At 41.7% G+C, this 12,254-nt stretch overlaps 1 protein-coding gene across 1 annotated transcript; it reads left to right on the forward strand.

The window, feature by feature from the left end:
* Positions 1-1,017: 1,017 nt before the first annotated feature.
* Positions 1,018-10,952, forward strand: LOC124013186 (splicing factor 3B subunit 4-like). The gene is made up of 6 exons (XM_046327414.1): positions 1,018-1,129; positions 3,508-3,636; positions 8,784-9,326; positions 9,629-9,790; positions 10,120-10,281; positions 10,636-10,952. Exons 1-6 carry the CDS (start codon positions 1,096-1,098, stop codon positions 10,806-10,808), a joined length of 1,203 nt encoding a protein of 400 aa, XP_046183370.1. The 5' UTR covers positions 1,018-1,095; the 3' UTR covers positions 10,809-10,952.
* Positions 10,953-12,254: the final 1,302 nt, after the last annotated feature.

The raw sequence follows: 12,254 nt of genomic DNA on the forward strand, positions 1-12,254 counted from the left end.
GACCTTTTACACATTCTGTTTTACATCCTGAATTTAAAATTGATTAAATTGAGATGTGTGTCACTGATCTTCACACAATATCTCATAATGTCAAAGCTGAATTATGTTTTTAGAAATGTTTATAAATTAAAAAATGAATAGCTGGAATGTCTTGAGTCAATAAGTATTCAACCCCTTTATTATAGCAAGCCTAAATAACTTCATGATTAAAGATTTGCTTAACTTGTCAGATACGTTGCATGGACTAACTCTGTGTGCAATAATGGTTCTTAACATGATTTTTGAATGAAATGTTAAATGGTTGGATCATCATTGTAGTCACTCTACAATACTTACCAAAGAAGAAAGCCTGTACAGAATACAAATATTCCAAAACATGCATCCTGTTTGCAATAATCTACTTAAGTAATGCTTCAAAAAAAAAGTGGCAAAGAAATTAAATAAACTTTTTGTCCTGAATACAAAGCATTATGTTTGGGGAAAATCCAAAACAACACATCACTGAGTACCAGTCTAAAATATATTTTTTAAGCATGGTAGTGGCTGCATCATGTTATGGGTATACTTGTAAATGGTAAGGCCTATGGAGTTTTTTTATGATAAGAAGAAAAGTAATGGAGCTAAGCATAGGCAAAATCCTAGAGGAAAACCTGGTTCAGTCTGCTTTCCAACAGACACTGGGAGAAAATCCACCTTACAGCAGGACAATAACCTAAAACACAAGGCCAAATGTACACAAGTTACTTGCCAAGACGACATTGAATGTTCCTGAGTGGACTAGTGACAGATTTGACTAAAATCATCTTGAAAGTCTATGGCAAGACTTGAAAATGGCTGTTTAGCAATGGTCAACAACCAACTTGAAATAATTTTTGTAAAGAATAATGGGCAAATATTGCACAATATATTGCACCAGGTTTGCAAATCTATGATATCCATGAAATCAATGATATCAGCTGCATATTGAACGAGAGCTCACCGTTATAGACAGCCCGCCACCAGAGGGCGACTTTATCTAATCGCGTTCTTTGGTTTTGTCGGCTAAGTACCTTGCCCAGCAGATGAACATAACGGTGCCCTCACGCCGGATTTAACATGGCGGCGGGACCAATTTCGGAACGAAACCAAGGTAGATAAATCTTTATAACATACAATGAATTTCATCAAATGTAGCCATACGGGTAGTTTCAATCACATTTGAACGCATGGCTTGAACACTAGCTAAATTAAGTAGTTAACCATATCCCCTTGCGTGTGTGACTGCATTCCATTGCCAAACGAAGCTAGCTAGCTTCATTCTCGTTTACTAGCCAACGTTTGCCATATCTATCTAACAAGCTAGCTATTTAGATACATAGACATGACATGAAAATACAGATACAGGACATTACATGGAAATATCGCTAGCCATGTATTTTAATGTCGGACTCGTCAGATTTGTCTAGGTGTCTGCCGGGCTATGAATGAGTAGCTAGCTGGGTCATTCCTAGTATACGGTTCATTTTAGATCCCCGGGAATTTTTGGATTCATATTTAGTGTTGTGTATTCCGAAAGGCATTAACTATAAGTCCAGGTGTCCTTTACCTTAAAAATACAAAAATATGGATCCTGATAGAGAATTCTATGCATTTTAAACGCTTTGTCTGTGGCTGTAGGACATTATTTTGCCATGTCCAAAGGTGTCATTTATCAACTTCCACAAGAAATATAAGTCGAATACGCAAGATGCAAATTTGAAATGTGGTTGTGCATCAGTTTCTCTTATGTAAATCACTGATAGTCACTCAATTAGCCTATGTCAGTATAGATTTTATTTTAGATAGCTGGATGCTAAACGAAGTTACCAATCTAAAGCTGTAACATAAACTCACCCCATTCCGTAACAAATGTGCGCAACCACAACATTCAAACGAGGCTACAAAGAAAACTAATGGGACTACGTTAACTTCAAAATCGGGGGTGTGAACTAGGTTTCTATTCATGCGTTGATCGACATGGTAATGGCTCTATAGTATTGGAGAAAAGTTGAAAAAACGGACCCTCCGTCACATCTTGATGTGGCATGTCGTAACGTACAGTACGCATAAAGCAACTATTTCTGTCTTACAATCTCTCTCCACCAGGTGTAGCACTTCTATCATTCTTTAAAAACAAGAAATGGACAGTGACAGGGGTAAGGGGGGATACCTAGTCATTTTTTCCGTCATCATTGCATGCGATCATCTTTCTCAAAGCCGCTGTTTACTTCTAAGATCACTTTAGCACAGCCCCAAAAGCCTGATTCAAATTCGACACAAACCTTCAGATAGGTATGCAATGACACATTATATAAACTCTATAGTGTTTTATTTACATTTTAGAGGTGATAAGTTGGACAGATCGAGTGAAAAAAAAGCCATTTTCCCACACAACATCTCTCCTTCTCGCTATCATGCATTAGTTTCGCTTCCCTACCCACCATTTTTAAAAAGACCGTCTCCCGACTAATTCAAGACTCAATGCCTGCTTGAATTATGCAGAAACGGGCAGTGTTTAGGTCATGTAATTGATTCTGTTGGGAAGGGGAGAAATTGTGCTTTACAATGGTATTGACATTACAGTTGATCTGGAAGTATTATGTTTTTGGGGCGCTAAAATAAGGGCAATTCTACGGACCAAGGCGATGTACAAGTTTACGTGAGTTTACGTTAGTAATCAAGGTCGAATCAGAGCCTGGGGGGTCCCCATTGACTTTGTTAGTCAGTCTCACTCAGATATCATATTTTAAAAAACTGCAAGCATTTCTCTCCACCCTATGGCAATAATCTGTAGAATTTCAGGAAATTATATGTAAAACGGTGTTGATTTACAGGGTAAGCCACAGCAATAAAGTGCCCCTGGAGCAATTAGGGTCAAGTGCCTTGTTCAAGGGCATATTGACAGATTTTTCACCTAGTCGGCTTTGGGATTAGAATCAGCGAACTTTCGGGTACTGGCCCAACACTCTTAACACTGGGCTGCCTGCCACTTCTATTCCCTGTCTTTGGCAACACTGCCCATTTTGCAGGGTTTGTGCTAGTGAACCACCACAGACAGGATGTAAAAAGAGTAGATTTACAGCTTTCTTGTGCATTGCTCGGTAATGTAATAGGAACCGATTATGTACATGGGGAAGGTGTTGCTAAAAACAGGTAACATTAGTAATTTCATGCAACTTGAAATATCTCGTATGGCAAGGTCTTCTGTTTGGGTTTATACACATCCACTTAACAACCATGTTATGTTATTGCTACCATGCTGTTTTGTCATGTGTTATTGCCTTGCAATGTTGTTGTCTTTAGGTCTGTCTTTATGTAGTGATGTGTGTTTTGTTCTATATTTATATTGTATTTATTTTTTGAATGTTTAATCCCAGGCCCCTGTCCCCGCAGGAGGCCTTTTGGTAGGCCATCATTGTAAATAATCATTTGTTCTTAACTAACTTACCTAGTTAAATACAACTGTGGTTTTGCTCTCGATCACTTTAGATGCCACCGTTTATGTGGGGGGTCTGGATGAGAAAGTGGCAGAGCCACTGCTGTGGGAGCTCTTCCTACAGGCTGGGCCTGTGGTCAACACACACATGCCCAAAGACAGAGTCACGGGACAACACCAAGGTAAGTAACACACTCATAAACCACACATTTGAAACAAAACTGACACATTCTACCATAGGTAAGACCAATAAAATGTGGTGAGGTGGCAAACTCATGTTTGCAAATAGGAACTGTGTAGAAATAACCTATACAAAAAAGACAGATCATTGTAGATTATAAACACTGACACAAATTGCTCCTGGTAGTATTCAGGGCTTGTGTTAGAATTCAGATATCTACATTTTCAATACGCAGACCATACAAAAATCTGCATATTAAACCTTTTCACCTGCGTTTTATATTAAAAGTTGTATTTCAGATAACACATTAGTGCAACACATTTGGTAGAAAATGGCTTAATGTTCATCATATGACGACAGAAGTGCAACGCTGTTTGACTAGCAGCCATACAAGTAAATGAGCTTACAATGAAAAAGCAAGGTATTTTTTTGCTTAAATGATGCATGGCCGTCCTATTTATGTTAATCATCGAAAGATTGCATCCCAGCTACATTTCCTAATGTTTTGCTTGAAGTTAATCTTGCATTTTATCAGAGATGCCCTTTGGTGAATTCTCATCCAATTAGAGAAGTGCAACTGAAGCACAAAATATGTCTGATGCCGAGCAGAAATTACAATAGGAACATTTTGTGGTCTGCGTTTACAATACACAGCACAATATTTGTTATGTTTTATCTTTTGTGAAAAATGCAGAATTCTGCTTAATTACACTGAACAAAAATATAAACACAACATGCAACCATTTCAAAGATTTTACTGAGTTACAGTTCATATAAGGAAATCAGACCATTTTAAATAAATGCATTAGGCCCTAATCAATTGATTTCATGACTGGGAACACAGATATGCAGAAGCTAAGGTAACTAACTATCACCCTGTAGCACTCACTTCTGTCATCATGAAGTGCTTTGAGAGACTAGTCAAGGATCATATCACCTCCACCCTACCTGATACCCCAGACCCACTCCAATTTGCTTACTGCCCCAATAGGTCCACAGACGACACAATCACCATTACACTGCACACTGCCCTATCCCATCTGGACAAGAGGAATACCTATGTAGGAATGCTCTTCATTGATTACAGCTTAGCATTTAACACCATAGTTCCCTCCAAACCCGTCAGTAAGCTCGACCCTGGGTCTCGACTCCGCTTTGTTCAACTGGGTCCTGAACTTTCTGATGGGTCCCCCCAGATGGTGAAAGTAGGAAACATCTCCACCACGCTGATCCTCAATACTGGGGCCCCACAAGGGTGCGTTCTCAGCCCTTTCCTGTACTCCCTGTTCACCCTGACTGTGTGGCCATGCACGTCTCCAACTCAATCAAGTTAGCAGACAACACTGCAGTGGTAGGCTTGATTACCAACAATGATGAGATGGCCTACAGGGAGGAGGTGAGGTCCCTTGGAGTGTGATGTCAGTAGAATAATCTCTCACTCATTGTCAACAAAATAAAGGAGATGATCGTGGACTTCAGGAAACAGCAGAGGGAGCACCCCATCCACATCGATGGGACAGCAGTGGAGAAGGTGGAAAGTTTTTAGTTCCTACACATCACGGACAAACTGAAATGGTCCACTCACACAGACAGCGTGGTGAAGAAGGCGCACCAGCGCCTCTTCAACCTCAGGAGGCTGAAGAAATTTGACTTCACTTAAAACACTCACAAACTTTTACAGATGCTCAATCGAGAGCATCCTGTCAGGCTGTATCGCCACCTGGTACGACAACTGCACTGCCCTCAACCACAAGGCTCTCCAGAGGGTACTGCACAACACATCACCGGGAGCAAATTGCCTACTCTCCAGGACACCTACAGAACCCGATGTCACAGGAAGGCCAAAAAGATCATCAAGGACAACAACCACCCGAACCACTGCCTGTTCACCCCACTATCATCCATAAGGTGAGGTCAGTACAGGTGCATTAAAGCTGGGACCGAGAGACTGAAAAACAGCTTTTATCTCAAGGCCATCAGACTGTAAAACAGCCATCACTAACGTAGAGAGGCTGCTGCCAACATACAGACTCAAATCTCTGGCCACTTTATTAAATGGATTTAATAAAGGTGTCACTAGTCACTTTAAATAACGCCACTTTAATAATGTTTACATATCCTACATTACTCATCTCATATGTACATACACCTTAGCCAAATACATTTAAACTCAGTTTTTCACAATTCCTAACATTTAATCCTAGTAAAAATGTGCTGTCTTAGGTCAGTTAGGATCACAACATTATTTTAAGAATGTGAAATTTCAGAATAATAGTATTTATTTCAGCTTTTATTTATTTCATCACATTGCCAGTGGGTCAGAAGTTTACGTACACTCAATTAGTATTTGGTAGCATTGCCTTTTTAAATTGTTTAACTTGGGTTAAATGTTTCGGGTAGCCTTCCACAAGCTTCCCACAATAAGTTGGGTGAATTTTGGCCCATTCCTCCTTACAGAGTTGGTGTAACTGAGTCAGGTTTGTTGGCCTTCTTGCTCACAGATGATTTTTCAGTTCTGCCCAGAAATGTTCTATAGGATTGAGGTCAGGGCTTTGTGATGGCAACTCCAATACCTTGACTTTGTTGTCCTTAAGCCATTTTGCCTCAACTTTGGAAGTATGCTTGGGGTCATTGTCCATTTGGACGAACCATTTGCAACCCAACTTTAACTTCCTGACTGTCTTGAGATGTTGCTCCAATATATCCACATAATTGTCCTTCCTTGTGATGCCATCTATTTTGTGAATTGCACCAGTCCCTCCTGCAGCAAAGCACCCCCACAACATGATGCTGCCACCCCCGTGCTTCACGGTTGGGATGGTGTTCTTCAGCTGGCAAGTGTCCCTCTTTTTCCTCCAAACATAATGATGGTCATTATGGCCAAACTGTTCTATTTTTGTTTCATCAGACCAGAGGACATTTCTCCACAAGTACAATCTTTGTCCCCATGTGCAGCTGCAAACTGTAGTCTGGCTATTTTATGGCAGTTTTGGAACAGTGGCTTCTTCCTTGCTGAGCGGCCTTTCAGGTTATGTCGATATAGGACTCGTTTTTACTGTGGATATAGATACTTTTGTCTCTGTTTCCTCCAGCATGTTCACAAGGTCCTTTGCTGCTGTTTTGGGATTGATTTGCACTTTTCGCACCAAAGTACATTCATCTCCAGGAGACAGAAAGCGTCTCCTTCCTGAGCGGTATGATGACTGCGTGGTCATATGGTGTTTATACTTGCATACTGTTGTTTGTACAGATGAACGTGGTACCTTCAGGCATTTGGAAACTTGTGGAGGTCTACAATTTGTTTTCTAAGGTCTTGGCTATTTTTTATTTATTTTCCCATGATGTCAAGCGAAGAGGAACTGAATTTATAGGTAGGCCTTGAAATACATCCACAGGGACACCTCCAATTGACTCAAATTATGTCAATTAGCCTATCAGGAGCTTCTAAAATGACAATCTTCAGGACTTTTCTAAGCTGTTTAAAGGCACAGTCAACTTAGTCTATGTAAACTTCTAACCTACTAGAATTGTGATACAGTGAATTATAAGTGAAATAATCTGTCTGTAAACAATTGTTGGAAAAATTACTTATGTCATGCACAAAGTCCTAACCGACTTGCCAAAACTATAGTTTGTTAACAAGAAATTTGTGGAGTGGTTGAAAAATTAGTTTTTTTGACTCCGACCTAAGTGTATGTAAACTTCCGACTTCAACTGTATGTACTGTATTCTATACCATCTACTGCGTCTTGCCTATGCCGCATGGCCATCGCTCATCCGTATATTTATATGTACGTAGTCTTATTCATCCTTTACATTTGTGTGTATGTATATAAGTTAGTTGTTGTGAATTTGTTAAGATTACTTGTTAGATATTACTGCACTGTCGGAACTAGAAGCACAAGCATGTTGCTACACTCGCATTAACATCTGCTAACCATGTGTATGTGACCAATACATTTTGATATGATTTGGTCACAGATACCTTTTTGTTTTGGAGATGGAGATAAAGTATTATCATGCTGAAACATGAGGTTATGGCGGTGGATGAACGGCACGTCAAAGGGTCTCAGGATCTTGTCACAGTATCTCTGTGCATTGAAATGCCATCGATAAAATGCAATTGTGTTCATTGTCCATGGTTTATGCCTGCCCATACCATAACCACACATCCATCATGGGGGCACTCTGTCCATCAGCAAACCGCTCGACCCACACAACATTAAATACACTGTTTGCTAGTTGCCCGGTACAATTGAAACCGGAATTCACCTATGAAGAGCGCACTCCTCCAACGTGTGCCAGTGGCCATCAAAGGTGAGCTTTTGCCCACTGAAGTCGGGCAAAAGACCCTGGTGAGAATGACGAGCACACAGATGAGATATCATGGGACTGTTTCTGACAGTTTGTGCAGAGATTCTTCGGTTGTGCAAACCCACAGTTTCCTCAGCTGTCCCGGTGGGTGGTCTCAGATGGTACCGCAGGTGAAGAGGAGGAAGTTGAGGTCCTGGGCTGGCATGGTTACACGTGGTCTGTGGTTGTGAGGCCAGTTGGACTTTCTGCCAAATTCTCTAAACAACAAAGGCGGCTTATGGTAGCGAAATGAACATTAAATGATTTGGCAACAGCTCTGGTGGATATTCCTGCAGTCAGCATGCCAATTGCACGCTCCCTCAAAACTTGAAACATCTGTGGCATTGTGTTGGGTGACAACTCTGCAAAGTTTAGAGTGGCCTTTTATTGTCCACAGCACAAGATGCACTTGTGTAGTGATGATAATGTTTAATCAGCTTCTTGAAATTCCAGACCTGTCAGGTGGATGGATTATCCTGGTAAAGGAGAAATGCTCACTAACAGGGATGCACAAAATTTGAGAAATAAGCTTTTTGGCTTATGGAACATATCTGGTATCTTTTATTTCAGCTCATAAAACATGGGACCAACACTTTATATTTGTGTTCAGTGTATGAATGGTATTGAATTGAATAGGTCTATGCTATGAATACAAACCCCACACTTGATGTCATGTGGTATTTGGAGACTCCTTTAGCGACAAATAGCCTGTCAATAATGCTGATCAGAAAGAGACTTTAACAGTTATAATTGAATGTTGTTCTTTGCTCTGTCCCCCCCCCCCCGCTCCTTAAGGCTATGGCTTTGTTGAGTTCCTCAGTGAAGAGGATGCGGACTATGCTATCAAGATTATGAACATGATTAAACTATACGGCAAGCCCATCCGTGTCAACAAGGCCTCAGCGCACAACAAAAACCTGGATGTGGGCGCAAACATCTTCATTGGTAACCTAGACCCGGAGATTGACGAGAAACTTCTCTATGACACGTTCAGTGCCTTTGGGGTCATACTCCAGACGCCCAAGATCATGCGCGACCCGGACACTGGCAACTCCAAGGGCTACGCCTTCATCAACTTTGCCAGTTTCGACGCCTCTGACGCAGCCATCGAGGCCATGAACGGCCAGTACCTGTGCAACCGCCCCATTACAGTGTCATATGCCTTCAAGAAGGACTCCAAGGGCGAGCGGCATGGCTCAGCCGCTGAACGCCTCCTAGCAGCTCAAAACCCGCTTTCGCAGGCCGATCGGCCGCATCAGCTATTCGCGGATGCACCGCCTCCCCCCTCTGCCTCGACCCCTATCCTCACCACCCTGGGAGCCGGGATGCCCATGCCTGGTAAGTGTGCGTGCAAGTGGGTGCACCAGGGTAGAAGAATTTCAGCTTCCAAAATCCTTTGTGTATTTTGTGGGTGTACTTAGATAGGATCACTATTTGCCTTGTATAGCTTAGCCATAGATTGTGCTCTGTAGATTTGTAAGAATGTAAAAAAAATAGATTTTCCTCACAATTTGAAAGTTTTATGTTGACTTCACAATAACTTGACTAATAACTTCAGTAACACATCTACATCAAGTTCATTTCAATTCAACTTTACAAAATGTGCAATTTCTCTCTCTTTCTCGGATCTTCATTTTCAGGCATGCCCCCTCCTGGTGCCTTCCCTCCTGTGCCACCCCCCGGATCCATGCCTCCTGGTATGCCCCCTGGCATGCCCCCTGCCCCAGGGACACCAGGACCCCAGGGAGGGGGCTCAGGCCCCCCACCTGGCCCACCACCCTTCCACCAGGGCATGCACCCGGGTAAGTCACTCACCGTGACCATATCATTGTAATGAGTACAACTGTCAGGAAAGTTTTCCCAGATTGTTACATTTGGTAATTGTAGTGTGTGGAATTGTAAGTTAGTGCTACTTCTGGTTAAAGAAAGAGAGCTTATTGTGTGTGATGAGGTGCATTAATATATGCCATTTAGCAGACTCTTTTATCCAAAGCAACTTAGTCATCCATGCATACATTTTGCATATGGGTGTTCCCGGGAATCAAACTCACTATCCTGGTGTTGCAAGCGCCATGCTCTACCAATTAAGCTACTGAGGCCCACCACCAATGATATTGTTCATATCCAACAGGAATGCCCCAGATGCCCATGCATCCTCATGGCCATCCCCCGGGTATGGTGCCTCCACCGGGCCCCCCAGGATCCAACCAGCACCGGGCACCTCCACCCCCCGGCATGCCCCCTCATCCACACATGGGCATGCCACCGAGAGGGCCCTATGGGCATCCCATGGGTGAGTGCTGTGTCTTCACAAGGCTAGGGATAAGCTGATAGGAGTTGAAATCTCCTATCAGTTGAATAATTGCCTTTTAGCTGACTCCTGATTCATTCAAAACATTTCATTACTTTTGGTTATGTTACTATTCTGTTTCTTAGAGTCAGCATTTGGTACTTCCATTTTGGACTTTTACAAAATGTATGTAGTTGTAAACAAACACTGTTTAGCTTCAAAACATTTTGACAAATGTATCTAAAGGGACACAATAAATAAATACATTAATTTGATATCCTTGTTGAAATGTGCTGCTTGCTCTGAGATGATATATCATTGTGTGAATCCCCGTCCCGTCTCTCCCCATCCACACAGGTCACCCCATGCATCCAGGCATGAGAGGACCCCCTCCTCCCATGCCCCCACCAGGCTACGGTGGGGGTCCCCCTCGTCCACCTCCGTTTGGTTTCCAGAGGGGGCCTCCAATGCCACCGAGGCCCCCCGGCGGCCCACCTCGAGGTCCCATGAGAGGACCAATGCCCCCATAGACTACGGAAAACCACAGCAAGGCGCTTTTTTTTTGTTCTATTCCAGATTACAATTTAGATACATGGTGTAGTTCCATTTTTTTGTATGTTTTTTTTTTCACTGTACAGATGCCAAACCTGCAAGGAATAAAGGTTTTAATACAACAACTTGGGTCTTTCAATTGATGTCCTTTCAGTTCTCTCAGATGAGATTTAATTCAGAACATGCATTATATCAATCAACTTCTGCTTTCCTGGTACAAACATAAGTCCCCTGAATAGGTTAGAAACTACAAATGTGATCAAAGGGCCAGTTGTTTGAGACCATTGGTAGCCAGGAGAAAAGGTGAGGCATGTCCATAATGACAAGATGAATAGGATGGTTATGTTTTGACAAGACAAAGCACACGTAAGTTGATAGGTTCTCTACCTAATAGAAACTAAAACTGAAACCTCTTATAAACCCCCTGAAGTAACTACAAACCCACAAAAGACAATGTTAGGCAGTGCCTTGAGAGAAAGCTATGGGTAGAGTACAAATACTAATTCTGCACTTGCTTCCAAACTACAAAACAATGTGTGCTGCGTCCATGTTGAATGAGGCACTCACTCGGTCTGTTGCCATGGTTATGGCAGATGCCACTTTTCTGAAGTAGTGGGTTATGGAGGAGGATCTATAGGGCTGCATAATCACACTGATATTTTAAGCCATTTTTGATCATTTAAATTATTGATATTGATTCTTAAAGATATAGTAAAAATTGGTTGATGCCACTGAGCGCCAGCTGAAAATGGATTTTGAGCATTAGTTAATTGTGGCTGGACCCAACCTAGCTTGACCATGGAGACAGAATATTGAGTGTGTCAGCCCAGACCTATGTCAACAACACGAAAACAAGGCAGTCATGTAAAATGTCTGGGCTCTGAAAATCTTCTAGGGGTCACTTCCGGTTCCGTGGTATCTAGGTCTCTTTTCATGTCACTTCGATACAGCGACGACCGGAAGTGATTTTTGTAAGTAGCAGGTAAGGAGAGCATTTTCGCTCTGAGCCTTAACCTCAGTCTCCTAACCTTTTCCGTTAATTCTAACCAGCTGTGTAAGTTCTCCTAACCTGGTACGATAAAGTAAATTCCGGTTATAGCTGTATCGAAGTGGTGTTAAGTGTTTCTCTTTTTTTTAGGTGGATAATGTTTCCTTACATTGTGAAGGGTACTTATTTTAAGAGCGTCTGCTAAATGACTTAAATGTAAATGTAATTATTATTAAGCAGGTCTTATAATGAGCAGTGGTGGAAAAAGAGAAGACCCAAATGACCCAAGTGAAAGTTAAAGTCACCCAGTAAAATAATACTTGAGTAAAAGTCTAAGTGTTTGATTTTAAATATACTTAAGTATCAAAAGTAAATCTAATTGCTAAAATATACTTAAGTATCAACTTTCTTTATATAAAGCAAACCAGATGGCATC

This window comes from Oncorhynchus gorbuscha, linkage group LG24 (assembly GCF_021184085.1).
Source record: "Oncorhynchus gorbuscha isolate QuinsamMale2020 ecotype Even-year linkage group LG24, OgorEven_v1.0, whole genome shotgun sequence".
Lineage (NCBI taxonomy): Eukaryota > Metazoa > Chordata > Actinopteri > Salmoniformes > Salmonidae > Oncorhynchus > Oncorhynchus gorbuscha.